General features: G+C 46.5%; 4 protein-coding genes across 9 annotated transcripts; 1 reads left to right on the top strand and 3 right to left on the bottom strand.

Annotated features, from left to right (window-relative positions):
• The first annotated feature begins 1,569 nt into the window (after positions 1-1,569).
• Positions 1,570-15,184, top strand: LOC131132496 (leucine zipper putative tumor suppressor 2 homolog). Its single transcript, XM_058078205.1, has 6 exons — positions 1,570-1,779; positions 12,470-12,868; positions 12,939-13,523; positions 13,594-13,716; positions 13,780-13,926; positions 14,000-15,184. The coding sequence occupies exons 2-6, from the start codon at positions 12,497-12,499 to the stop codon at positions 14,639-14,641; spliced, it is 1,869 nt and encodes a 622-aa protein (XP_057934188.1). The 5' UTR covers positions 1,570-1,779; positions 12,470-12,496; the 3' UTR covers positions 14,642-15,184.
• Positions 14,550-20,943, bottom strand: LOC131132487 (PDZ domain-containing protein 7-like). 4 transcript variants are annotated; one of them, XM_058078189.1, is made up of 18 exons: positions 20,922-20,943; positions 20,258-20,359; positions 19,947-20,150; positions 19,729-19,866; positions 19,487-19,661; positions 19,253-19,429; positions 19,042-19,189; positions 18,534-18,594; positions 18,276-18,453; positions 18,008-18,207; positions 17,768-17,929; positions 17,548-17,696; positions 17,376-17,467; positions 16,671-16,762; positions 16,519-16,590; positions 15,901-16,359; positions 15,711-15,811; positions 14,550-15,637 (listed from the first exon to the last, which is right to left on the bottom strand). In XM_058078189.1, exons 3-18 carry the CDS (start codon positions 20,113-20,115, stop codon positions 15,494-15,496), a joined length of 2,517 nt encoding a protein of 838 aa, XP_057934172.1. In that variant the 5' UTR covers positions 20,116-20,150; positions 20,258-20,359; positions 20,922-20,943; the 3' UTR covers positions 14,550-15,493. The 4 variants fall into 4 exon arrangements, with proteins under 4 accessions (XP_057934172.1, XP_057934169.1, XP_057934168.1 ...); XM_058078186.1 differs by having other exon boundaries at positions 20,254-20,362; positions 20,699-20,942; XM_058078185.1 differs by having other exon boundaries at positions 20,258-20,362; positions 20,699-20,942.
• Positions 20,944-21,296: 353 nt separating this feature from the next.
• On the bottom strand, positions 21,297-22,749 carry LOC131132528 (peroxiredoxin-like 2A). The gene is made up of 5 exons (XM_058078259.1): positions 22,469-22,749; positions 22,122-22,213; positions 21,909-22,049; positions 21,632-21,796; positions 21,297-21,559 (listed from the first exon to the last, which is right to left on the bottom strand). Exons 1-5 carry the CDS (start codon positions 22,611-22,613, stop codon positions 21,446-21,448), a joined length of 657 nt encoding a protein of 218 aa, XP_057934242.1. The 5' UTR covers positions 22,614-22,749; the 3' UTR covers positions 21,297-21,445.
• Positions 22,750-22,869: 120 nt separating this feature from the next.
• LOC131132489 (spermidine/spermine N(1)-acetyltransferase-like protein 1) lies at positions 22,870-27,637 on the bottom strand. Of its 3 annotated transcripts, none has more exons than XM_058078198.1 (7): positions 27,533-27,637; positions 26,922-27,075; positions 26,574-26,657; positions 26,223-26,366; positions 25,952-26,101; positions 25,698-25,838; positions 22,870-25,546 (listed from the first exon to the last, which is right to left on the bottom strand). In XM_058078198.1, the coding sequence occupies exons 1-7, from the start codon at positions 27,538-27,540 to the stop codon at positions 23,876-23,878; spliced, it is 2,352 nt and encodes a 783-aa protein (XP_057934181.1). In that variant the 5' UTR covers positions 27,541-27,637; the 3' UTR covers positions 22,870-23,875. The 3 variants fall into 3 exon arrangements, with proteins under 3 accessions (XP_057934181.1, XP_057934180.1, XP_057934179.1); XM_058078197.1 differs by lacking the exon at positions 27,533-27,637 and having other exon boundaries at positions 22,870-23,624; positions 23,897-25,546; positions 26,922-27,319; XM_058078196.1 differs by lacking the exon at positions 27,533-27,637 and having other exon boundaries at positions 26,922-27,319.
• Between the last annotated feature and the right edge of the window lie 271 nt (positions 27,638-27,908).

Raw genomic sequence — 27,908 nt, 5'->3', positions numbered from 1 at the left:
AGGCAGCGAGGTTACAATTTTCTCAACAAAGTTGAGTCAACTTGGATTGTTTTTACAGTGTAGGAGACCCATGTTCAATCCCACCCTCGGCCATCTCCGTTTGGAGTTTGCATGTTCTATTATACAAAAATAAATATACTAGATCAGGCTAGCAATGGTCATGATTTTCCTGGCTTGGAGTTTGGCATTCAGGAAAAGGGCCTCTCAAATGACCCAATCAGGGCGGGTGAAACGATCTGCAGTCATTTACCAATTACTCGGCGCCCATTATCTCCATCCGGCCTGCCTTGGAATGACACAGAGGAGATGGAGTGAATAAAAAACCCTGTTCTAGCTGGAAGAGTGTGTGTATATGGGGGGGGGGGGTCCTTAGCCTACACGTGTTGGTCAATTATTATTAGAAGCACCCACACATGTTCCTGAGTAGACCGATAAAAGAAGAAGGAGCTCCACATCCATCGAAGCGACCTTATGTGCTGCACATAAATAGGTCAGCTCAGCATGTGTGTGCTGATTATTACGTGATATTTTTACATGAAACGTGACCTATAAGAAGCGTCCATAAAGTATACCCACAATGTTTTTTTTTGTGCGCTTTATGGGTGAACGAGAGCATTACTTCCTGGTTGAGTGAATCATGTTGAAATAATCCTATTTGTTAAATCTCTTCAGCTTTCTTGTTGTTGTCGTCCAAAGGAGCAGACAGATTCATTGAGGTCAGTCAGCTGTGACCTTCTTTTTTTTGTTTTTTTTTTTTACTTATTTACAGTACAGGCGAAAGAACAGGTTGTGCCGGAACAGTCCGGGAGTCTAAAGTACCTTATCGGGTCCTGGCATCTCCTAAGCACACTTCTTTCTGAACTGGAAGTATCCAGTGGTGGCTTTGTTTGTTGTTAAGCACAAAGTCCTCAGGAAAACTACATCTTGGAGGAATATTACTCTGACTATTACTCTTACTTAGAGATGCTAACAAGTTACATATATATTTATTACAATATTTCTACTTTATTCTTGTAAAATTACTGCCTTTTGGGGATATTTTTAACAACATTATTTGTTTAAATGTATGTTTTTAATGTGCCGATGGCTGCAAATGGCCCCCGGGCCACATTTTGGACAGTCTTTGTATAAGGCAAAATAAAAGTTTATGAACACCACAATAATGGATTCTAACATTCTTGTCATTTTAATCATAAAACCTTTTGTGGAACATTGACGAAAAAAAGGGAAGCCTAAATAACTTATTATACTAGTTCAACAGTTTAATGTAAATATTCACAAAAGTAAAAATTATATATATTATATTACAAAACCATGCTAGGTTAATTGGTCACTCACGTGAGGATAAGCGGTATTACAAAATTATTTTTTATTTTATTATATAAAATTTTTTTGTTTTTCCTGATTACTGAGTCGCCACAGTTGATTTTTTGTATCCGCACACTGAAAAAGATGCAAATGAAATATAATATGACATCATATATGCGTGGTTTGTGATTTCCGGATGTAGTGTCCAAGTGTTCTTATTTTGAAAGGCACAACAGGATGTGCGTACTAGCTTTCCCGCTAGCTTGCTGGTCTTAAATATACTCGTCTCGTAGTAGTCGTCTGTGCTGCCGTAGCCCAGTGTCGATCACGAAACGACATTCCTGTAAACATTTTTTTAAAAGTCCGCATAACTTTTGTCATAAAGGTTTTTCTTTTCATATTTCAACAGGACCGAGAATCAAGTCCCAAGCAGACTTTCCGGAACACAGCAGCTGTCCCAGACGGTCCATGGTAGGTTAGCTAAGGATGTTTGTGTTGTTTTTTCATACTCTCATAATGATTTATTTTGCTTGTATATTCCACAATAATTACTAGTTTTTCTTTGTTAATATTACTACTACGGTAGAAATTGTGTCGTTTATCGCTGATATTTGATGTGTCAGTAATGTCAACTTTGGCACCGGTCGTCAAGGTGTGTGTGTTCAATTATTAAGCAGGCGAAGCTAACTAGCTAACACGACTAATTAATATCCAGTAAATGTTATATTAATGATATATCCGTGATTATGACTCACTGACTGGCGGACTGAGTTTGTCAGTTTGAAGCGTATTCCCTTATCGGCTACCCCCTCCAAACAAATATTAGCAGGGATTTACAGTAGATTGAGGTACAGTACAAATAGTATGGAGGACGTCTACGGTGGCCGACAAGGGGTAACACTGAAATGACCAACACCCAAACAAACAAACAAACAAACAGCATAAAAGACGTTCAGTACTACCAGGAAGTTAGCCAGACTACTCGTGGTGCCAAAATACTTCCATCTTTCAATACTTTAGGAGTAATATTTACCATATTTGATATATTACCTGGCTAACTTCCTTTCATGTACATGATATTTACTGTAGCACCTTGAATGGAGCATATAACTCCATATTTACCATAGCATATGCACATCATGTTAAATGTATCTCTAATGTAGTATATACACCATATTTAATGTTGCATATGTACATCATAATAGTACATGTACGTCATATTTAATATACCTTGAATTCCCACCCATATTCATAACTATGAACAATTTGGAGTCGCCAATTAACCTAGCATGTTTTTGTAGTATATGTACATCATATTTAATGTTGCGTGCGTACATCGTATTAAATATATCTTTAATGTAGTATATGTACATCATATTTAATGTGGCATAGTATGTACATTATATTAAATGCACCTCTAATGCAATTTAAGTATGTATATCTTATTTAATGTAGCACATGTACATCCTATTTACTGTTGCATATGTAGTACTTCATATTTGCATAAGTACTTCTAATGTAGCTACTACAATGTAGCACGTGTACATCCTATTTACTGTTGCATATGTAGTACTTCATATTTGCATAAGTACTTCTAATGTAGCTACTACAATGTAGCACGTGTACATCTTATTTACTGTTGCATATGTAGTACTTCATATTTGCATAAGTACTTCTAATGTAGCTACTACAATGTAGCACGTGTACATCCTATTTACTGTTGCATATGTAGTACTTCATATTTGCATAAGTACTTCTAATGTAGCTACTTCTAATGTAGACTATTTAATGTAGCATATGTATGTCATATTGAAAGTACCTCTAAACATATTTACGCTAAGATATGTACTTTATATTGGAAGTAACTTGAATGTAGCACCTGTACTGGACATCATATTTACGCTAAGATATGTACTTTATATTGGAAGTACCTCTAATGTAGCATATGTACTGTACATCATATTTACGCTAAGATATGTACTTTATATTGGAAGTACCTCTAATGTAGCATATGTACTGTACATCATATTTACGCTAAGATATATGTACTTTATATTGGAAGTAACTTGAATGTAGCATATGTACTGTACATCATATTTACGCTAAGATATGTACTTTATATTGGAAGTAACTTGAATGTAGCATATGTACTGTACATCATATTTACGCTAAGAAATGTACTTTATATTGGAAGTACCTTGAATGTAGCATATGTACATGCTAATTAATGTAATTAAATGGAGCATATAGTATGTGCGTCATATTTACTGTAGTATTCAGTGCTGTGAAAAAGTGTTTGCCCCCCCCCCTTTTTTTTCAGATCATCAAACAAATGTAATTGTTAATCAATGACATCAGGAAGTATGTAAACCACTTAATTTAGTACCTGGTATTTAACCTGGTCTGGCTAATCCTCCATTTTGTTGTCAGAACTTGCAGTATAATTCTCATGCATTTATGAAATGATAGAGTAGTGTTTATGTGATCGCATTGAGCATTTTCCCGTTTTGTGTATTTGATGGTGTATGTGGCCACTGTAGTGATGATAACCATAGAGTATGACCACATGGATGGATTGAAGGTTATCATCTTCCTTGTGTGCCCGCTGTTCTCAGAGTGTTTTAGGATTTTGGAAACACCGAATAATATGGTGGCCTAGCTTTGTGTGAGGACCGTGTGGCCAACACCCCCCCCCCCCCCCCCACCCCCCTCGCTTGTTGCTCCGTCCCACTTTTCATGAGCATGTCATGAATGTGCAGACATTTTTCACCTTCTGCATTTCCATATTTCCTGCTTTTCTGACTTTTGGCCCACTTTGTGTGAAGTGGACCGGAACCACAGCCAGCCCAATTTGTTCTTCTTATTATTTCAATATTTTTTCTTAGCACAGGAGTCAACTTTGAAGATCTTTGACTTACTTTGAATATTATTGTACTGTATTTGTTAAATGATGACTTAATGTAGCCCCAATGTAGCATTTGTACATCCTATTTCATCTAGCGTACGTACATCATATTTGATGGCCCATGTCAATCCAAAATACATATTTGTTGCCTTTCAGTCGTCGGGGTGATGTCTGAAAGCGGCGTGGCGGGAAGTGGGGCGACATCTCCCTGAGGTTGCTTGTCTGGTATTTTTAACCGCATGATATTCTGGCCTGACTATTCTCCAGACGAGAGGCCACCAAGTGGACAACAAACACCCACTGAGCCCACAGGAGTCATGGGTGTTGGAGTGCGTGGAGTGTGTTGGAGTGCGCGGGGTGAGACGTGTGGATGTTTGAGGGTGCAGATGGGCTGCTTGGTGGGAGGCCTGCTGAGCCAGTGGCCACGTCACGGTGTTACATAAGAGCCGACCCAGCCCGGGGGGGGGGGGCAACAAGGGGGGGTTGATATCTCAAGTCATTAGCCCGGAGAGCCGTTGGGCTTGCCTGCACGGTGGGGGCGGGGGGGTCAGATGCGCAGTCCGCCAAGCATGATGGGCTGCTTTGATTCATTTGATGTTGTTGTATGATTATATATGTTATGATGATGATGATGATGATGATGATGAGGAGTAGACATTGTTCCAAGCAAGTTTTGCTTCCGCATGTTGATGACCATGCAGTGTCCCTCCTGTCAGCACACCTTTTTAAAATTCCATTTTAATAAATATGGCTGCCTTTGACATCACATGCAATCTGTACCAAAGCGGTACCAAACCAAACAAACCCCCCCCCCCCCGCCCCCCCAGCATTATGAAATCATTTAATATATATATCTTAATTTAATCACCTATTTATTTCTTTACTGCACAAAAAGTAATGTAATTTTACTATCAAACTGAAAATAAAATGCTCTTATTTTACTCCAAATTATATAATTTTACTATGGATTACATTTGCATTAATTTAAATTTAAATTGCATTAAATTAATTAATTATAAAATTATAAATAATTGTATTAATTTATTAACTTTGAATTTAGTTTATGTATTTAATTTCCTGTTCACGTATGTCTTTAATGTAGTAAAAGAAACACTGATTTCATAATCAGTAAAATGCTATTTATTCATTATTACATCTGTATTGATTTGTGTTTTATCATTGACTACATATTTATTTTATATTTTGTTCTTTCACAAATTATTACATTTGTATTTTTCCCATTTGTTTTTGTTATTTTTAAATTATTTATTATTTCATGACTTGTTTATGTCTGCTTCTGTACTAAAAAAAGTCAGATAATTGTATTTAAATTAATTATTAATTAATTATTAATTAAAATTAATAAATATTATTATGTATTATATTTGTAAATAATTTATTATATCATTAATTATTTTCTTATTTATGTCTTTGCTGCACTAAAAAGGTCAACTAGTGTTACCATCAGGCTGATTCTATAATTTCACAAAGTGCTGTTATTTTATTATTTATTACATTTGTAATGCATATAATGAATAAACAAATAATAAAAATATCCAATAAAAACAGAATATAACAGAACATATTTAATAATATCGACTTCATGTATAATTTAATTTATCAAAGTGTTATTATTTTCTTATGTATTACATGCGTAATATAGAATAAAGAGGAAACAAATAAAATATGTAATAAAATCAAAATAAAATAGAAGATATTTTTCAGGATTTCTTGTCTTTGATGTTTTTGTCTTGTTTGCCACCATAAATGTTTCAAATAAATCATAACCCATTTGGCTTTCCAGTAGTTTTACACCAGTAGTTACCAGTGGAGTAGGAGGGCTGATCCATCAGTGTAATCCGCCATGATGAGTTATTAGTACTCGTTGTTGTACTTTTCCATATCAGGTCCTTCAATGTCAGGTCCGGATGTGCAACAAAGCCGAGCTGCCTAGCCGGACTTACCTGTTCCCAAAAGATGGATTCACTTCTCTCTCTTTTTGGCAAACATCTCCAATTTTTCATGCAGGCCGGGACAGATTTAGAGGAGATAGTTTTGACGTCCCGCCTCCCAGATTAAATGCTAATCTGGCCCCTCCTTTCTCGCATCTGTCATTAATCACCAGCAGATTTTCACAGCCTGTCAATGTGCGCTAATACCACTCTTCTTCTTTTTCTTTTTCTTCTTCTTCTTCTGCTGCTGTTTGTTTTCTGTTCGGTCAGGATGAGTCACATGACCGAAGAGCAGCAGGTGAGGGGGGGGTGGCGCTCTTATGTAAACGGTCGTTATGAGCCCAGGGCCGTTAAAGCACACAGCTGCTCATCCTGCCCTGCCCGGAGGCCTGTAACGTATACTAATACTTTATACTTCCTCATTACTGCAAACGACGGCCGCAATTAGAAAACCCTGCGAGCGAAAACCCGTGAACGTGCGTGTGCATGCGTTAAAGTTTCCCTACACTGCATTTTTTTTTTTTTCGTGTGGTACGCAAATAACCGCTTCCTCTTCTTGTGGTATGTTTCTCCTTCCTCTCATAATACACGTCTGCCACCTAGTGGCTGTTTTTATGGCATTCAAATTGCTCTCAAGTTTAATCCATTGGTGTGGAGTTGCATCATCACCTGCTTTAGTAGAAACACGTTGTCGGGATCGGGTTTATAAAAATGTGAAACTACGTCTTTTGTATTTAGTGAATTAATGATTATTTTTGGCGGCACGGTGGGCGAGTGGTTAACGCGCAAACCTCACAGCTAGGACACCAGGGTTCAATTCCAACCTCGGCCATCTCTGTGTGGAGTTTGCATGTTCTCCCCGTGCATACCCTCAGGTGGAACAAGTCCGGACGCCCCAGTCGTATGCAAACCGGTTGGTGGCCACTTCCTGTGTGTCCTCGCAGCGAAGTGACGCACGCCGTGTACGCAGGCGGGAAAGAAAAGCCTTCGCTGAACCTGAGCAACCGGATTTGAAGACGCACAAACTGGGGGGAGTTTGAGTGACACCAAGTATAGAAGTCTCTTTTTGGAGGTGTCAAGTGTCACTGATGTTCTTTTTCCCGTCCGTTTAGGTAGAACTTCACTCCTTTGCTACATTAGCATTAGCGATGACGCTAGTGATATTACTATTGGAAGCTACTCTTTGTTATTAGAAACCTTAGCATGATGTTGTTACATGACGGTGGCCATATATTCCTGTTCCCGTGACTCAGATGTTCCCGCTAACGACTTCCTGTGTTTATTAGTATAAATTAGCATTAGCGATGACGCTAGTGATATTACTATTGGAAGCTACTCTTTGTTATTAGAAACCTTAGCATGATGTTGTTACATGACGGTGGATATATATTCCTGTTCCCGTGACTCAGATGTTCCCGCTAACGACTTCCTGTGTTTATTAGTATAAATTAGCATTAGCGATGACGCTAGTGATATTACTATTGGAAGCTACTCTTTGTTATTAGAAACCTTAGCATGATGTTGTTACATGACGGTGGATATATATTCCTGTTCCCGTGACTCAGATGTTCCCGCTAACGACTTCCTGTGTTTATTAGTATAAATTAGCATTAGCGATGACGCTAGTGATATTACTATTAGAAGCTACTCTTTGTTATTAGAAACCTTAGCATGATGTTGTTACATGACGGTGGCCATATATTCCTGTTCCCGTGACTCAGATGTTCCCACTAACGACTTCCTGTGTTTATTAGTATAAATTAGCATTAGCGATGACGCTAGTGATATTACTATTGGAAGCTACTCTTTGTTATTAGAAACCTTAGCATGATGTTGTTACATGACGGTGGATATATATTCCTGTTCCCGTGACTCAGATGTTCCCGCTAACGACTTCCTGTGTTTATTAGTATAAATTAGCATTAGCGATGACGCTAGTGATATTACTATTGGAAGCTACGCTTTGTTATTAGAAACCTTAGCATGATGTTGTTACATGACGGTGGCCATATATTCCTGTTCCCGTGACTCAGATGTTCCCACTAACGACTTCCTGTGTTTATTAGTATAAATTAGCATTAGCGATGACGCTAGTGATATTACTATTGGAAGCTACTCTTTGTTATTAGAAACCTTAGCATGATGTTGTTACATGACGGTGGATATATATTCCTGTTCCCGTGACTCAGATGTTCCCACTAACAACTTCCTGTGTTTATTAGTATAAATTAGCATTAGCGATGACGCTAGTGATATTACTATTGGAAGCTACTCTTTGTTATTAGAAACCTTAGCATGATGTTGTTACATGACGGTGGCCATATATTCCTGTTCCCGTGACTCAGATGTTCCCGCTAACGACTTCCTGTGTTTATTAGTATAAATTAGCATTAGCGATGACGCTAGTGATATTACTATTAGAAGCTACTCTTTGTTATTAGAAACCTTAGCATGATGTTGTTACATGACATATTATATATTCCTGTTCCTGTGACTCAGATGTTCCCGCTAACGACTTCCTGTGTTTATTAGTATAAATTAGCATTAGCGATGACGCTAGTGATATTACTATTGGAAGCTACTCTTTGTTATTAGAAACCTTAGCATGATGTTGTTACATGACGGTGGCCATATATTCCTGTTCCCGTGACTCAGATGTTCCCGCTAACGACTTCCTGTGTTTATTAGTATAAATTAGCATTAGCGATGACGCTAGTGATATTACTATTGGAAGCTACTCTTTGTTATTAGAAACCTTAGCATGATGTTGTTACATGACGGTGGCCATATATTCCTGTTCCCGTGACTCAGATGTTCCCGCTAACGACTTCCTGTGTTTATTAGTATAAATTAGCATTAGCAATGACGCTAGTGATATTACTATTGGAAGCTACTCTTTGTTATTAGAAACCTTAGCATGATGTTGTTACATGACGGTGGCCATATATTCCTGTTCCCGTGACTCAGATGTTCCCGCTAACGACTTCCTGTGTTTATTAGTATAAATTAGCATTAGCAATGACGCTAGTGATATTACTATTGGAAGCTACTCTTTGTTATTAGAAACCTTAGCATGATGTTGTTACATGACGGTGGCCATATATTCCTGTTCCCGTGACTCAGATGTTCCCACTAACGACTTCCTGTGTTTATTAGTATAAATTAGCATTAGCAATGACGCTAGTGATATTACTATTGGAAGCTACTCTTTGTTATTAGAAACCTTAGCATGATGTTGTTACATGACGGTGGATATATATTCCTGTTCCTGTGACTCAGATGTTCCCGCTAACGACTTCCTGTGTTTATTAGTATAAATTAGCATTAGCGATGACGCTAGTGATATTACTATTGGAAGCTACTCTTTGTTATTAGAAACCTTAGCATGATGTTGTTACATGACGGTGGATATATATTCCTGTTCCTGTGACTCAGATGTTCCCGCTAACGACTTCCTGTGTTTATTAGTATAAATTAGCATTAGCAATGACGCTAGTAATATTACTATTGGAAGCTGCTGTTTGTTATTAGAAACCTTAGCATGATGTTGTTACATGACGGTGGCCATATATTCCTGTTCCCGTGACTCAGATGTTCCCACTAACGACTTCCTGTGTTTATTAGTATAAATTAGCATTAGCGATGACGCTAGTGATATTACTATTGGAAGCTACTCTTTGTTATTAGAAACCTTAGCATGATGTTGTTACATGACGGTGGCCATATATTCCTGTTCCCGTGACTCAGATGTTCCCGCTAACGACTTCCTGTGTTTATTAGTATAAATTAGCATTAGCAATGACGCTAGTGATATTACTATTGGAAGCTACTCTTTGTTATTAGAAACCTTAGCATGATGTTGTTACATGACGGTGGATATATATTCCTGTTCCCGTGACTCAGATGTTCCCGCTAACGACTTCCTGTGTTTATTAGTATAAATTAGCATTAGCAATGACGCTAGTGATATTACTATTGGAAGCTACTCTTTGTTATTAGAAACCTTAGCATGATGTTGTTACATGACGGTGGCCATATATTCCTGTTCCCGTGACTCAGATGTTCCCGCTAACGACTTCCTGTGTTTATTAGTATAAATTAGCATTAGCAATGACGCTAGTGATATTACTATTGGAAGCTGCTGTTTGTTATTAGAAACCTTAGCATGATGTTGTTACATGACGGTGGCCATATATTCCTGTTCCCGTGACTCAGATGTTCCCGCTAACGACTTCCTGTGTTTATTAGTATAAATTCATGTATTTTCTTTGTTCTCAACAGAGGAAAATGTGCTTGCAGAGTTGGAGAGCAATCTGATAGAAGTCACCCTGATAGAAGTGTCAGATAACTATCTGCTGGATTATGGCAAGCAGCTTCCCGGGATTCACGCATATCGTAATCACGGATCGTGTTTTGCTGTGATCCCTGGGTCGGGGGTGTTAATCTCTCTGGCGCTCCGGCGCATCATCCAATCCATCCAGTGAATGTGCTAAAGTGTCTTGGAGCGTCGCTACTGGGAGTTGCCTTGTAAATTGGTTATATTTTTTCCCAGCTTCAGCTTGGAAGGTGCGAGTGGATTGCTTTGTGCCGTGGTGGATTGTTTTGGAAGTCAGGACGCTTTTAGCAGCGGCGACCAGTGGGAGTGATGACCCCTGTCTGGCCTAGCTTTCTGGTCCCACGTGCGCACCACTTGCTCTCAACATCCAAAATGGTGTGGAAAAAGGCCCCTTCCTGATTTCTTCATTCTTTCATTCTTTTTCTACCGCTTATCCTCACGAGGCTGGATGCTGGAGCCTATCCCAGGGCAGGTATGCATCATAGTGCCTAACAGTGAACAATACTATTGTGGACTTACCTCGCCAAACCTCCGAAAGATAACAGCCGCACCCTTCTGGAAGCAAACACTGAAACTAGGCTGGAAGAAGTAGGTTGCGCCCTACCAGCACCCTCAACACACACACCAGCACAGAAGTGGGTCATGCTGGTGAGCACCCAGCTTGTCGTTCAAGGTCACGGAAGTGTTGGACTCGGGCGCGAAGCAGCAGAATGCCGCTAGAAGGAGGAAAATACCTTCATGTAGGCCATGGTCCTCCATTATTGAGCAGTAAAGTTTATTTATGTTGTACAGTAATCCCTCCTTTATACCAGTAAAGTATAAATAATAAGATGAATGTTGCTGTAAATGTGTTGTGGTACTATGGGAGCTGAGTGGAGGGCAGACAGAACTTGTTGTTTGGTGCTTGTGTGTCTCACCCAACATTACAGTAACGTGGCAGAGACCTTAACATCATCCAATGTGTCCTGTTTTTTTTTCTATATTTAGCCATTTTTATGCTTTGATGTACTTCATTTAGGCCAAAAAGTAATTAATTCATTCATTTTCTAACGCTTTTCCTCACGAGGGGCGCGGGGCGTGCTGGAGCCTATCCCAGCTGTCTTCAGGCGAGAGGCGGGTTCCACCCTGGACTGGTGGCCAGCCAATCCCAGGGCACATATAGACAAACAACCATTCACACTCACATTCATACCTATGGACAATTTGGAGTGGCTAATTAACCTAGCATGTTTTTGGAATGTGGGAGGTACTCGGAGAAAAGCCACGCATGCACGGGGAGAACATGCAAACTCCACACAGAGATAGCCGAGGGTGGAATTGAACTCGGGTCTCCTAGCTGTGAGGTCTGCGCGCTGCCAAAAATACATATTTGCTTAAATATGTTATATTTTAAACTAATATAGGTCGTATTAAACTAGGAAACAGCAAGGGATTATTAACTAATATACTTTTGAGGGACTATAATGGATTGAAATACAAAACAGGAAGTGGCGAGGGGTTCCTGATGATTCATGAAGGAAGTTGGCACCGTCGCAGCAAGGAGACAACAAAGATGTGTGTTCCTCATGATCTACAACTATTTCCAAGCAATGCTCAACTTTTTCCCAGCCTGGGTCGTCCCGGGGCTGGATAGTCTATTTTTTTTTTTTTTTTTAATCGGCGTTCCTCCTGAGGCTGATCCAATGCGTGGCGACAGGACGCTTTGTTGCTGCCAGCGTGCTTCAAGCCGTCCTACATGACCAATGAACAGAGACTCTTTGCTTGTGCTGCCTGACGGACCCAAAGCCTCAAGGCCCATTTGTGATGCTTGAATGGGCCTCATCAATGGGCTGGCCTGTGTGTGTGTGTGTGTGTGTGTGTGTGTGTGTGGTTATGGAGGGAATGAGGCAGCAGTTCCGCCGTAGAGCGTCTTTGGTTGTACTTTCTGTGCCGCCATGTCTGCCTAACGGAGTCAATGTTCTTCCCCAGAGCGAGTGAGCCCACCTTGCAGCCAGCATGGCGCTGGTTGTTCCCGTCTCCGCCGAGCCCCGTGACCCGGGCCACCGCGCCCGATCGCGCAGGCGACACCGCTCAGGCCCCTCGCCTCCGATTGCCCCTCTAGACCGCGTGGGTTCGCTCGGCAGCCTGGCGGCGGCACATCCGGGCCCCTTTCGGGACCTGGGAGCACCGGCGTCTCCTCTGGAACACTTCGGTAGTCCTCCATCCAACGGGGCGTCCAGCAAGGGGAAGTGGGACTACGTCGATGACTGGACCGACGTCCACGCCTCCAGCCCAACGAACTACCAAGACGGGACGAAGGAAGGCTTGAACGGGAATCTGGGAGGGCCACCGCCACGACTCGTACCCGTGTCAGGAAAACTGGAAAAGGCGAGTTTGAATGCGAGACGAATATAAGACGACAATATATGACCGTTTGTGTTGTGTCTGCTTCCTGCAGACGATGGAGAAAACGGTTCTGCGTCCCACCGCCTTCAAACCCGTCGTCCCCAAGAGCCGCACTCCCATGCGCTACCTCTCCCCCCGCCACGGCGCCAGCGGACCGGATAGCCAAAGCAACGTGAACCTGCTCAGCCCCGCCCACCGGGAGCTGTCACCTTCCGGCTCCGAGAAGCGCAGCTCGTACAGCGCAGGACGAAACGGCGGAAGCGGCAGCGGCAGCCATTCCTGCTCGCTGTCTGACTCGGGCCGCAACTCGCTCTCCAGCCTGCCACCGTACGGCGGCCCGGCGACGGGAGAGGCAGCGGCGGCAGGTCACCCGGAGGCGACCAAGAGCGCCCCGTCTGTCAACGCGCACGGGCACTCGAACTCGGACAGCGGGCGCTCATCCTCCAGCAAGAGCAGCGGGTCCATGAGCGGGCGAGGTCAACCGCTGTCTGACTGCGGGTCCGGCGGGCGCTCCCCGGGTCCGGTCGAGGGCTACGAGGGCGTGGTGAGGGACCTGGAGGACAAACTCAGGGAGCGAGAGGAGGAGCTCCAGCAGCTCAGAGAAAACCTGGACGAGAACGAGGCCGCCATTTGTCAGGTGGCGCCATTTCTTCTTTTCCCGTCACGTCCTCGCTTGCAGGCTGATCCCGTGTCGGCGTGTTTTTCAGGTCTACGAGGAGAAGCAGAAGCGTTTCGAGCTGGAGCTGGAGGAGCTGAGGCAGAGCTGCGCCACCAGGATGCAGACGGCCTCTCAGAAGGCCCAGCGAGCCCAGCAGGTGCTTCAGATGCAGGTGAGAACCTTCGGCGTTGCTTCTTCTCCAACACTGCCAACATCGTGCCGTGGCATCCCGTAGATACATCAGCTCCAGCAGGAAAAGAAGAAGCTTCAGGAGGACTTTGGCCAGCTCCTGAAGGAACGGGAGCATCTGGAGGAGCGCTGCACCTCCTACGAGCATGAGAAGATCCAGCTTGGACCTCGACTGGAGGAGAGCAAATGGGAGGTGAATATTTTCCCGAAAAAAAAACACCTCCTTAAGCGCACACACGGCTTGAGCGCGTCCTTGTTCCTTGCAGGTGTGCCAGAAGTCAGGAGAGATCTCCTTGTTGAAGCAGCAGCTGAAGGAGGTCCAGGGGGAGCTGGCGCAGCGCGTTGGGGAGATCGTGTCACTGCGGGGCCAGCTCCGTGAGACTCGTGGCGAGCTGACCAACACGCAGGCCCTGTTGCAGGACGCCGGCGGTGCCGCCCGCACGCGCAGCATGGAGCTGGAGGTGTGCGAGAACGAGCTCCAGCGCCGCAAGAGCGAGGCCGAGCTGCTCCGGGAGAAGGCGGCACGCCTGGAGGGAGACTTGGCGCACCTCCGAGACACCCTCGCCGCTCAGGGAGCGGGAAGTAGACAATGTCAGGTGTTCCAGGAGCACCAGGACGGCGAGCAGAGTTTATCGGAGCGCTTGAGAGCCGAGCTGGCATTGGAGCACCAGCACGCCGAGCAGCAAGCCAGCAGCTTCGAGGAGGAGCGCAGGATATGGCAGGAGGAGAAGGACAAGGTGGTCCGCTACCAGAAGGAGCTGCAGCACAACTACGTCAACATGTACCGCAGGAACCGCGAGCTGGAGCAGATGCTGGGGGAGCTCAGCCGGGAGCTGGAGAACAGAGACGACGACGACGGCAGCGGGAACGAGATCATTTTTGACGACGTCGCCGCCACTGAAATATGACTCGCTGTTTTTATCAGTCACACGTCACAATCTTCCTGTTTGTCATCCGCCTCCTCCTGCTCCCACGAGGTCTCCACACTCCCACCCGCTCTGTGGCCGCCATCGGCGCCCGGCCCACGCTGCCTGCACGTAAATGTAGCCCACGTGACTCAGCCAGTTGTTGCAGAAGATGACATCAGTGTTTATCAGTTTATCATGCGGCCTGCATGGAAGAAAAAAAAAAACAGCAAACGATCACCGTGATGCAAAAAAATTGTGTTGCCTTAAAGGGCCGCCTCCACCGCGGCGCCATCTTGTAACGCTGACAAACTGCCGCAGTCAATCCACCTGCTTTCTTTGAATACTTGAAGAATAGAAATACTTCACGATGGCTCATCTTCCACGCGTACAATCACCAGGACAGGAAGAGGAAGACTTTGTTTTCTGATTGCTGTAAATAAATAAGTCATAGAGCCACTGTGAATAGACCAAAGAAATGTTTTTATGTTGTTTTGTTCCGCTTTCTTTATTTTCACTCTGTTTTTATTAAAGGTTACATGTGAATTTGGTATTTTTTCTTTTCGTGCTGTTGTTAAATTGCCATGACAGCGCTTAGCTGCCTCCTGGTGGCCAAACATTTGCTTGCAAGTTGAGTTTGGATGTCAAGCATCGCATTTCATTGCGTTTCATTGTTGTTGAATTGTTTTAATTATTTTTATTTTCATGAACTTATGACTAATTCAACTGTGAATGTCCGAAAGTGTATAATAATAATTTGATGCTGATTTTTGTGGCTGTTGTTGCTACGGGTGCTGTGCTGCATGGACTGACCACTAGGGTGTGCTAATGAGGCGTCACCACCTTGTGTTCTTTTCAAGGCTTGTGAGGAACTTTGACCACCATCACCATGGGGTTTTGGGCCTTGTTACTGAAGGCCTTGCGTATGAGGTCAACGGCGTGCTGATGGGTGACGCCTTGAAGTGAGGCGCCGTCGACGCTCACCAGCTCGAACCCGGCCTGGAGAGCAAGAGCGGGAGAGGTCACGGATACGGGTACAGTCTGTCTAACATGTTGTGTATCGCTTCCCTACCTTGAGCACCTCACAGGTGGAGGCGGCTCCACCTGGGAAGATCTTCTCCACCTTCACCACCGGCTGAACCTTGGACTCCATCCCGCCAGATATGCTGATGCCTGAAAGGTCAAACGTCCACTGTAAGTTCAAATCTACTAATACTGTGACATCACATCCTGTAGGCTCCAACGCTGGTAGTCCTGCTTACCCAGGGACTGCTTGGTCTTGGAGATGCAGACAGTTTGGAGCTCATAATCCAGCTTGGTGTCATTCTCTGGGAGAACCTGATGGCCGTTCAGCTGCCCTCCTGAGGTGAAGACTTGCGCCAGCGATGGCCGACTCTTGCGCAACATGAACACGGCCTCGGGTGAGTCACGGTTGACGTCCTCAAAGTGCACGGAGCGAACGGTTCCGATGTCTGTTCTCAGCAAAGGGTCCTGGTTGTGGGCGAGCAGCCAGTTGGGGCCTGGGGGCCTCCTGGGTGAGGGTTTGGGCCTCGTGGACTCTGGCTGGTGTCCGTCCACCGGGATGTCCAGCAGCGGCGTGAAGGTCGTGGATAGGTGGCGGCTTCTCTCGCTGGATAGGCTGAGCTTCTCCAGCTTCTCCACTAGGTGGCTCTCCTTCTCCACCACCTCTGCACTGTGGAGCGCGAAGCCTCCTCTGCAATCTGACACACAGCATAACCCATCACATCATAACACAGACGTCTTAATGCGGTGACATTACGCCCTCTGGTGGCAGTTGTTGCACAGTTCTTGCTTCATTGATTTGGAATATGAACAATCTTTTGTCTTTAAAGAATCATCAGAGTCACAGTGGTGCCGACCTGGGATGGGTGTGATGAGGTGACGTTTGGGCGCCCGACCGGACGTGGGAGAGCGAAGAGGCGGAGTTCGGACTGTGGCGTTGGAAAGAAAGGCGGGAGGCAGGAGGTGAGACGTGCCATTGAGACACAATGTTGGTGTCACGTGACCACACCTGAACGGTACTTGAGGATGTCGTAGGCCTCCACTTCCACGGCCTCCACGGTGCTGTTGAACTCGCTGAGGTGGGCGGGAGGAAGCAGCGTTCTGCAGGGGAGCATAAAATATTTATACTGTAGTACCCGTACATACGGTATTGTAGTATAGTAATGAATGAGTACTCAGGGCGATTATGCAGAGAAATCCTTTAATCCTAATCTGGTTGGTATTTCTAATTCCACTTCATGTACAAGTCTGTTTCTCCTCGAGTCCACCACCATGTTTTGATTCTCAATTTATTGGTGAATTTTTATTTATAATTATAATAATAATTATCATTTATTTTAATTATTTTAATTTATTTTAATTTATTATTTTTTAAATATAAGAATGACCCATATAGTAAAAAAATATTTTACAATTTATCATTATTATTTAAAAAATAAACTTCAGGTCCAAAATTAATAATGCATCAAAATCAAGTCAAGGCTTTGAAGTAACCTAAAAATATCCACCGTTGCACATGTTTACAAAATATTGCATATTTTGTGTTTTTCCCATTGGGGAAAAAATGATAACCAGAGGGAGTGAGAGGACGTTTTGGGACCTCAGGCTAAAAAAATTTAAAGGAGCCTCAATCAAGTATGCCAACAATATTAATTGAAGCCAGCAGGGGGCGTGGAATGAAAGATTTCTTAACATTTCATAAGCTTTGTCCTACCTGACCTCCCTGAGCAGCAGCAGTTTCTCAGGCCTGTCCAGCACGGCCAGCAGGTGGCGTATTAACGTCTCCACTGACCTTTCCTCCACATACTGACCAGGGAGGAACAGGAAGTGCATCATTGACACCAAGAAGATGCAAAAAAAAAGGTACGTCAGCCAGTTTTTCTTACCGTCTGACACGCCTTCATCACCTCGTCCGCCTCCTCCTCGGTCAACAATCTGCGCGCCATGTCGTCCACCCCTCGCAGCGTCTCGCAATTTGGCGTGCGGCCGAGCTGCGTCCCACCGGCGGTGCTCAGACCTCCACCAAGGCTCACACCTGCCGGATGATAAGACGTGACACATGGCTGTGGTGTCTTGTGTGGAAGAGGCTTCCTTGGTGGAGGTTACCTTCCTTGTCATCGGACGGTGACTTGGAGCGCCCCCTGGAGGCGTTCCTCTTCCTCGCCCCCTTGAAGAGCAGGTTGACTAAGGTCTTGGAGCGCTGGAGGGCGCTCTTCTCCTCAGAGTTTCCCCCTCCTTTCTGCTTCTTGGACTTTTTATGGCTGATCTCTGCTTGGTGGAGACATTGAGAGGACGGTCTTAAAGGAGTCCCTTCAACGTATTACCCCCCCAACCCCGTGTCCACACCTGCCACGGTGACCTGGCTCTGCGAGCGGCTGATGGGTCGGCTGGGTCTGCTGAGAGCCAACAGCACCGCCGTCTTGGGGGACTCCCTCTTCACGCCCCCCTCCTCGCGGATGGCCGTTTCCCGGAGCAGCGTGGTGGCCCCCAGGCTGCGGGTGGTGTCCGTCTGGATGGCGGCCTCGCTGCGCTCCTCCGAGGCGCACCTGGCGCACCAAACAAACATCATGGCGTCTGTCTTTTTAGGAGAAGCTTGGAGAAGATGAAAACTGACCTCTGGTCCTCAGTGGAGATGCACACGTCCACCATGTCGGAGGCAAACGGCAGACTGGGGGGGAACATGACCTGGGACAGGCCGCTCAGAGAACTGACCGGAGTGCCTGAGGACAGCGAAGATGCCGAGGAGTTGGATTCTGAGCCCAGAGAGGAAGACTTCGGACCCCTGTTGGCCACTGAGCAAGAAAAGATCCTAATTAGAGGGGGGCGGGACAGGAAGTTAAACTAATTGGACTCTTAGAGGAGAGATGCGTACACTTGTTGAGCCATCGGTACTCCGCCACCATCTCCTTGTAAGCTGGGTAGCGGCCGGCTTCCTGGCGGGGAAATATGTAAATCAGCTTGAATGAAACTTTATTGCTGTTTTTGCCAAGGACAAACATTTCACTGTTGGACCTTCCTGCAGTGAGCGCCATCTGCTTAAATATCACTTTATGATGGAGAAGCAGAGCTCCGTGCTTCCCTCGGCAACCGATCCTCATCGTCTGGTGAATAATGCACACGGAAACCCAAGCTTGCAGAGCGAATGAGGAATATTACGACTGCGTGCCAGCTGTCATGGCCGCCATGGCTCCACATGATCTTTAACATAAGCCCCGTTGAGACGTCAACACTGCTTGCTTTGTTATGGAAGCAATCTAAGCAACGTTTAATGTCGTTGGGATGACATTATTTTGTAACCTGATCTACTCTGTAACAACAGGTCATGTGCACCAGCGCCACCTAGAGGACCGGAGTCTGCATCTCAACATGTTGACTCTCACCTCGATGGTCAACATGACGTGCGTGTGGCTCTTAAGCACCTCCACGGCGCTGCTGTGGCTGATGTCCTCGAAGCTGACGCCGTTAGCAGCCAGGATCTGGTCGCCCATCTTGACGCCGTTCTGCTCGGCCAAGCCGCCGGGGTCCAGTCTGAGACGTGAGGAGTCAGCGTGTCGCGTCGGCGCCGGGAAGCGTTTCAAGAAGAGGACCTACTTGGAGACGTAGATTCCCAAGCCGAACTCCTTCCCGCCGCGGATGTTGAAGCCCAGGCAGTAGTCGTCAGAGGTGGTGTACAGGTGGATGATCCGGCGGAGGGCGCTTCCCGAGCTGGCGTCCGAGGGCGTGCGGCCACTTTCCTCCACCACCATGCGCCTGTGTATCAGGTCCACCCTGGATGGGAACCGGTGTCAACAAAGCTTCCATGAATCGCCAAATCGACCCGCTCACCAGGTGGTCTTCTCTTTGGAGTAGCGGATGCCGGGCACCTTGCCCACGCGCCTCACCACCATCCTCAGCCGGCTGTTTCCCGTCAGCACCTTGACGGCGCTGCTCATGGTGATGCTCTCCAGGCTGACGCCGTTCACCTCCACCAGCTTGTCGCCCACCAGCAGGCCGGCGTCCTCTGCGCACAACCACGAGGTGACAAACATGACGCCACGACCATGTGGCGTGACGCCGCTCGGCCCCACCTGCCGTGCTGCCGTCCTCCACCTTGCTGACGAAGATGCTCAGGCCGTGCTCGGAGCCGCCGCGCACGCTGAAGCCCAGCTTGCCGTCCCGGCTTTTGTCCACCGTGATGGTGTGAAGGTCCTCGCTGTCGTCGCCACCTGGGAAATAGCAGGTCAGCCATTTGCAAAGGGGGTGGAGCCTAATATACATTGCTAATATTGTTCATCTTGTTCCTCACCGTCCACAGGAGAGTTGATGAGGATGACGCGACCCATGGGAGAGGAAGATCGATTTCCTCGCCGCCGCTGCTCCTTCTTTCGTAGAATGTTCCGTGCAGCCGCGTGTGCCACGGGTGCCTGGGCCCCGGGGGCCTTTTCCCTGCCGGAGGGGTCTGATGAATGAGCCATAGAGCTCGGCAGTGACCCCTTTCAAGCAGAGGGGTCTACACAGCAGGGGGTAAGGTGACTTTGTGAGCAGGTACAGTAACATGGAAGATGTACATGTACGGATATTATTAACCTGCTGTTTTCAGTAGGTCGACTTACTTACTGGTGGAGCCAGACGCTTTGTGGCATGACGGCCAACGTTTTGGCTTCCTGAAGTCACAGGTCGGTCCATTCTTCTTTTCCATGATGCACCTCTCTCAACTTTCTGCTGTGAAAGCAAGAGTGTAAACATTACAAATTCTACATTTACTTCCAATTTTTGTCGAATTTGACACAGTAACGAGTGTGTAAAAAGAAGATGGAGACATAATAGGTGGATTATCAGGTGTTATTTAGCTCTGGATGTGCCATCAGCGTGTCACGTGGTGCGTTGCCTGGGCTACGCTCCACTAAACTTAACCCTCCCCTGTGACGTCACGTCTGGGCTTCCCTCCCAGCACCGTGGACAGCGAAACGAAGGGCCTCCAAGAGTTGCCCAAATTAGATTAAACTTCGCCAATGAATGAAGCTTCACAAATATAATACAATATAAAAAAAAACTTACCGAACATTTTAAAGCCAGAAGCTAGCTATCTAGCTAGCGCTTTTACATCACTCCTCCATAAACACAGGCACAAAACAACAGCGAAAGTAAGCGTCAATAAATTTCTCTCAAGCCAAAAAATGTAAAATGTTAAAATATTAAAAAATTTTGTGGATTTGAAATCTTAAACTCCGCAATACTACGTAGAGTTCTTGTAACCGAGTTGACTAACGACTCTACGAACCTGTCCAGGAAGTTGCTGCACAAGCCCCGCCCTCTACTTCACGCCGATTGGCTGAGACGTTGCAGAAGGCGAGAATTGATTGGATGACACGTTAAATGTAATTCACACACACTTCCGTCACTTTGTTAGCAACAATTCAACGTACAATATATCAATATTTTACTTTGACACATAGTTCTACTCAGTTCGTGTTTATGAATGTAATGTTTTGACACTTAAGCTAAATAAGGTACGACGCTGTGCCACCACCACCGTTTTTGTTCCACAATGATCAAGACGTGTACATAATTGTTTTTGTTGTACACAAAGGAAAGGCTTGTTTGCTTCTCATATGAATAATAATTTTTAGTGCAAAGATGATTTATTGAAGACAGTAGATGAGTAATAAAAGCAACCCAAGTCTTAAGGTATCAAGTCTGTTCGCTCAGATGAGTTTAAAAACAGACCATCATTAGCAGACTCGGTCTTTTGGAACATCAAATATGTCCTCAGATTTGCACACCAACTTCAAATCTTCTTCCTCGTTATTTCCTCTGGATGGGCAGCAGCTGCTGTGGAATTCTCTTGACCGCTCGCATCACGTCTTCGCTGTTGACTTTATCTCCAAACTCCATCTCCCGGTGTTCCAGCAAGATTCCCTGTGGGTGGCGGGAAGCAACAGGTAGTTTCCTAGCTGTAACGCTCGCAGGCTGGAATTGTGCAACTTCTACCTGCTGTTCTGGTCCAATGACGAAGACGCCGCCGAGCAGGAAGCCCTCGCCCAAAATATTCCCCGTGAAGCCCTTTCTGAAGGCCCTGAGGCCGTTCATCCACACCCCGGCTCGAAGGAACGCCAGCAGGCCCAGCCGTCGCTCACGTGGTCCGTAGAAGCGCCTCTGCAACATCGAGCAAAACATCAAGACCTCAATGGGTTCACTGTGTCTCCATCACAAGGACACATGACAAACCACACATTAACTCCACCAATTTAAAAAAAAAAAAAAAGACCTTTTCATCCAAGAAGATCTCCCCGCTGAAATATGCCCTGAAGCTCTGGACCTCTGCGGCGACATCCTCCTTTACCACGGCGTAAAGAGGGACCCCGAGCTGGTCCAGCTGGGGCTTGAGAGAGGACAGCTCTGCGGCCTCCTGGAGAGCATTTTGATGAAGATGCAACGTATGGATTCGTAGCTCCACGCCACAACACCAACATGTTAGTACCTCTCTGCACAGGAATCATCCTGGCCTGCGCACCGCCATGATGACGGCGCCCGTCTGCTCCCACAGAGACCTGGCCTTCAACGTGGTCTTCTCTGTGGGAAGGAAGTGAAGGACGTGAAAGGTGGAATCCAAGGAACCTCGAGAAATAAGGAGAAAATGGAGGAACCATGTGTAGGTAGGACAGAAAAGGAAGTAAATGGAGGTCACCAAAGGAAGTTAGGAAATGGAGGTGAAGATGTGAGGAAAAATGAGGTGAAATTATGGAAAATGAAAGTAGAAATGGAAGGAACCACGTCTAAGAGGAAAGGGGAGATGAAGTGGCCCGGAAATAAACGGCTTTTTCTGACCTGCAGTCAATGTAGTCAGCTGAGTTTCCGCTAGATGTTGGAGGGTGGCCTCCAGCGGCGTCGTGAGGAACATGTCCGTCAACAAGTTCAGGAGTCCGGCGACAAAGCCGCCCACGGCCCCCGCAGCTCGGAGCAGGAGACTCATCCTGGCGGGTCTTGCTTCTTAGCCGGTGTTCAAGGAGCACACGTCCAACATTGAACCTTTTGGACGTTTTTCAAAGACGCCTTGATGGAGCACAGCCGTGACTGGCGCGTGGCGTCAGCGATCACGTGTTGAAACGCCCCGCCCCCCTCTTCCCCGGACAAGGTTCACAAGGGAGAACGCTCCTCGCTTGGAATGGAAATTCCGGCACTTTTTAGAGAGCCGGTTGTTTTGGCTCGGCTCATTAAAAAGTGTCGGATCCCGAGTGGCTTCCCAGATTTTTTCCTCAGATTCTAGATTCGAGACATACAAAGATGTAGACTATAGAATTACGAATGTAAAAAAATACATGACATCAAATGTTTACGACATGAATTAATTTATTTATTTAAGTCCTCGGTGAACAGCTACAAAACAAAATGATAAAAAACAAATACACATAGTAATCTCTGCGTGTAAATTTCAATGCGACATCAACGAAAATCTACGAGGGGCTGATCCTGTTTATCCTTTATGTGAAGTGAGTAAACACCTTTTGTACTTGGTTTGTCAATTTCAAATTGGCCATCGCTTCATCAAAATTCAGTAATTTTGATATTTGATCTCAGTCAGCGCCTCCCTCTCCCAACGAGGTAGCTTTGCCGCTAGCTTAATCGCTAGTTTTGCCGCTAGCTTAATCGCTAGTTTTGCCGCTAGCTTAATCGCTAGCTTTGCCGCTAGCTTAATCGCTAGCTTTGACGCTAGCTTAATCGCTAGCTTTGACGCTAGCTTAATCGCTAGCTTTGCCGCTAGTTTAGCCGCTAGCTTAATCGCTAGCTTTGTTTGAGATAATATGCATTCATTGCTACGATGAGGTCATGACAACAGACAGTTTGTCTTGTGGATCACAACTTCACAATCTAACACGGATTTAAAGTTTATTTAGTACCGGGAAATCTGCAAAGATAAACATTTACAGTCTTGGGAGAGCTGATCAGTCTTTCACGAACTCCGTGATCATTTTCCATCTTCTCCCTGTAAAGACACAGAAATGGTGGTCATCGACATTTTCTCCACGAGCTTGAGCGTCTTCCTTTTCCTCAACACTAAATTCATCTGCTGAGAAGATCCAAACCGCCACTGTCCCCGACTGTCTCCTGTACACCTCAACATCGACCTTCAAACGTACCTGACACATGCAGGACATCACATTGGAAAGGTTGTCCCCCTCCCCTTTGCAGCTACAATAGCTTCTTCTGTGAAGACGTTCTACATTTGATATGGTCTTAGTAACAAACATGGCCAACCTGGACAAGCTCAAGACCTTCTTCCTGGTCTTGATGCAGAGGTGAACTTGGACTGGGTGTCTCCCCATCAGTTTTTGCTATTTGTGGCTCCAGACTGTCGTCGGGCAGGACTTCTGCACACTCGGCCTGCGAGTCCACAGACCCATCCTGTATGTTCTGGGACGGTGTAGACTCCATCTGCGTAGACTCGGCCTGCTCAACAGGAGCTTGCATGGCGTTGTCCAACGTGGACTCCTGTGTGGACTCCATTGGTGCAGACTCGGCGTGCGTGGACTCCAATGTGGTAGACTCCGGCTGAGAGGCGTATTCGTCCGGTGTGGCCTCCGTCCGCCCAGACTGAGAGGTCTCTACCTGGCTGGGTCGGATCTGGGGGGTTTCAGCTTGAGATAAGTCAGCCTGTGTGGACTCAACAGGATTGGACCCGGCTTGTGTAGATTCTACCTGTGCAGACTCGGGCTGGGGCGCCTCAACCTGCATGGATTCCACGTGGGCCGGCTCAACTAGGAAGTCCTTGTCCTGTGTGGACTCAGATGGCACAGAATCATCTGGTGTGGACTTTTCCTGTGCAGATTCATCTGGCTTGGACTCGTCTGGCATGGACTCCACCTGCTCAAGGACAGGTTGGGTGGTCTTCATCTGTGTGGATTCCACCTGGACCGGTTCTCCTAGAGAGGACTCTGTGTACGTGGACTCCACCTGCTCAGACTCAGGTTGGCCGGTCTTGGTCTGGATGGATTCAACCTGGGCTAGCTCAGCTGAGGTATCAGCCTGTGTGGACTCAGCCAGCACAGAGTCTGCCTGTGTGGGTTCCATCTGGGGGGCCCCAGGTTGAGTGGGTTCCATCTGGGGGGCCCCGGGTTGCATGGGTTCCATCTGGGAGGCCCCGGGTTGCGTGGGTTCCATCTGGGAGACCCCGGGTTGCGTGGGTTCCATCTGGGAGACCCCGGGTTGCGTGGGTTCCATCTGGGAGGCCCTGTGTTGCGTGGGTTCCATCTGGGAGGCCCTGTGATGCGTGGGTTCCATCTGGGAGGCCCCGGGTTGCTGGGATTCCATCTGGGAGGCCCCCGGTTGCGTGGGTTCCATCTGGGAGACTCCGGGTTGCGTGGGTTCCATCTGGGAGACTCCGGGTTGCGTGGGTTCCATCTGTGAGGCCCCGGGTTGCGTGGGTTCCAACTGGGAATCCCCGGGTTGCGTGGGTTCCAACTGGGAATCCCCGGGTTGCGTGGGTTCCATCTGGGAGACCTCGGGTTGCGTGGGTTCCATCTGGGAGGCTCCGGGTTGGGTGGGTTCCATCTGGGAGGACCCGGGTTGCATGGGTTCCATCTGGGAGTCCCCGGGTTGCGTGGGTTCCATCTGGGAGGCCCCGGTTTGCGTGGGTTCCATCTGGGAGGCCCCGGTTTGCGTGGGTTCAATCTGGAAGGCCCCGGGTTGCGTGGGTTCCATCTGGGAGGCCCCGGTTTGCGTGGGTTCCATCTGGGAGGCCCCGGGTTGCGTGGGTTCCATCTGGGAGGCCCCGGTTTGCGTGGGTTCCATCTGGGAGGCCCCGGTTTGCGTGGGTTCCATCTGGGAGGCCCCGGGTTGCGTGGGTTCCATCTGGGAGGCCCCGGGTTGCGTGGGTTCCATCTGGGTTACGTGTTGGTCCTGCTGGCCCTTCAGGTGAAAGCACGTCAGCAGTTAGACATCAGCCAAACAAGCACCCAGCCTGGACTCTCTAAACCAGCACCGGTTCTGGTTCCACCTGCCCCCCCCCTCCTGAAACATGTGGAGAATGGTTCTGATGGTTCTGATACAGCCCCTTCACCTTCTCTGTTTCTTGGCTTTCAGGGTCACCAGGACTGGTTTGGCCTGGTCGTTCCTGGCGATGGACCCGCTCAGGCTCAGCCTGGCTGACGGCGGAGCCTTTGGTGTGGGTCGGCTCAGCAGTTTCAGCCGGGCCAAAGTCCTGCAGGTTTTTAGGGAGACAATACTTTTGATCAGGTCAGTCCCACATGCACCTACCCAGAAGCACCCGAGCTTCTCTGCTTTGTTTGAAATGTGACCTCAAAAATGTCTCACCCCCTTCTCATCTTCTACGCCACCCTTGGTCCCCTGCTGGGGTCTCCCCGCTTCGGTCTCCACTACAGGCACATCGGCGGGGTCCCGTTGCGGAGAGACAACTGTCTCCACAGAGGATTCTGGAGTTGTGAAGTTATCTGTGGTCTTCCCCTGGTGGACACACAAGCTTGTGTCTGGACCATGGCCCCTCCGGGGCTAACTAGCTAACGTTCTTCGTGCATGCACATAGCTTTAATGGCACCACACCACCACCACTAGACTATTTGGTCACCTCAGGCTCATCTCCCAGAGCTCCACTTTGGTGTTGGTCCGTGCCCAGCTGGGTTTCTGACTGCTCGGGTGCGTCTGTTTCCCTCACAGGCTCCTCGGCGGCTACTGCAGCACCACCTGGTCCCGAGGGCCCCGTTCCGGAGAGCTGTTGGTGTACCGGGCGTTCTCATCAAAACCACAACATCGTGCCACCTTCATGATGCTGTGCCTGTCTTCACCTCAAGTCCCTCCCAACTGGCGTCTGCAACTCGCAAACAAACGATGGCTGCCTTCTACACTCCTGACTGACCTCATGAAGCCTGACTATACGAGACGGCAAAGCGCGGATAAGAACAAAGAGGAGCGTAAGTACTTTTGCAGCAGGCCCTTCCTGGGGCGCCGACGTCTCTGCAGCTTTGGCCCGCTCCTGTTCCACAAGCGCCAACCGGGCCTGTTTCTGTAATGACAATTTTTCACACATTAGGATAATAGGAAACTCACCCTTGTTGTTCCATATAAGTATGCTATATTATAAATATCAAATTAGTACTGAACTAGGGTGAATGAGATTAGTTATGACTCACTCTATTAAATAGGCCATTTTTGGAGAGAAAAGGCACAAATATCCGCAAATGTAGTGAGCAACTGGACTTGAACAGCACATAAACATTTCAAGTATTTGGGGGAAACAGCGCCACTCAGTGGACAGACAACAAAGTACCTTTGCTTCATACTCGACGTTGGCGTTGTATTTGTACAGCCAGTGGGCTAAAAACTGGATGGGATCAATGGGACGCTGCTCCACCACTTCAGCCAGGGCCTCGGCCAGACATTTGCCCAGATGCGTCTTGACATATTCGGAGTCCATTTTTTGTCTGCGTAAATAAATCAAAGTACAGTAAACTCGGTTATATTTAATATGGTATACTGTTAGGACGTGTGTCATGTGACGTCAATATAGACAAAGTTATTCGTGACCACGTAGAGTCTAAAAATAAATCAAAGTGGTATATTTTGCCAACGTATTACAAGGAACATGAAGGAAAGCCAAGAAACTAGCACTCGACGTCAAGTCCTTGTACAAAACTACAACGATTGCGTACACAACGGAACGAAAGGGCAATAATTCACACTGCGCATGCGTACATCAACTGCCATATTTGGATCAAATTTACCGTCATTTGATTGAAACTGTTGAAACAACAGATTGCCGTAAACACACAAACAAAACACAAACTTCCAGACAAAACGATCAGCCCCCAACAATCGTACTCTATCACAAACATAAACATCGAATTAATTAATCATCAATTGCCATTTAAATGCACTTACCCTAACATCAAGTATGTTATACTTGTGTTAAATTGTATCTCAGTAAGCTGTTGCGACAAACAAACCCGTCTCCAGTTGTGGAGGAACTTGCGGATGTGTTGATTGTGTTTCTATAGTAACCGTGTCACGTCATAATTGTCCCCACAAGTCGGTAAAAAAAGTTCCGGTTCAATATGAACCGCACAAGCGGCACTCGTGCAGTGTAATTATTTGTTTTATTGGTATTGATTACGTCATTAAAATGCACTGAATAAACGTGGTTGAAAATTAAACACATATTAAATAAATAGATATAAAATACAATCAGAGCGAATTCCACACACTAATGTGTCTTCCCACTCCGTCATTTCTCAATTTCAGGATGTTCAAGACAATT

Source organism: Doryrhamphus excisus, chromosome 7 (assembly GCF_030265055.1).
Source record: "Doryrhamphus excisus isolate RoL2022-K1 chromosome 7, RoL_Dexc_1.0, whole genome shotgun sequence".
NCBI classification, from domain to species: Eukaryota; Metazoa; Chordata; class Actinopteri; order Syngnathiformes; family Syngnathidae; genus Doryrhamphus; species Doryrhamphus excisus.
The sequence above is the reverse complement of the archived record's forward strand: the minus strand, read 5'-3'. Positions and strand labels throughout refer to the sequence as shown.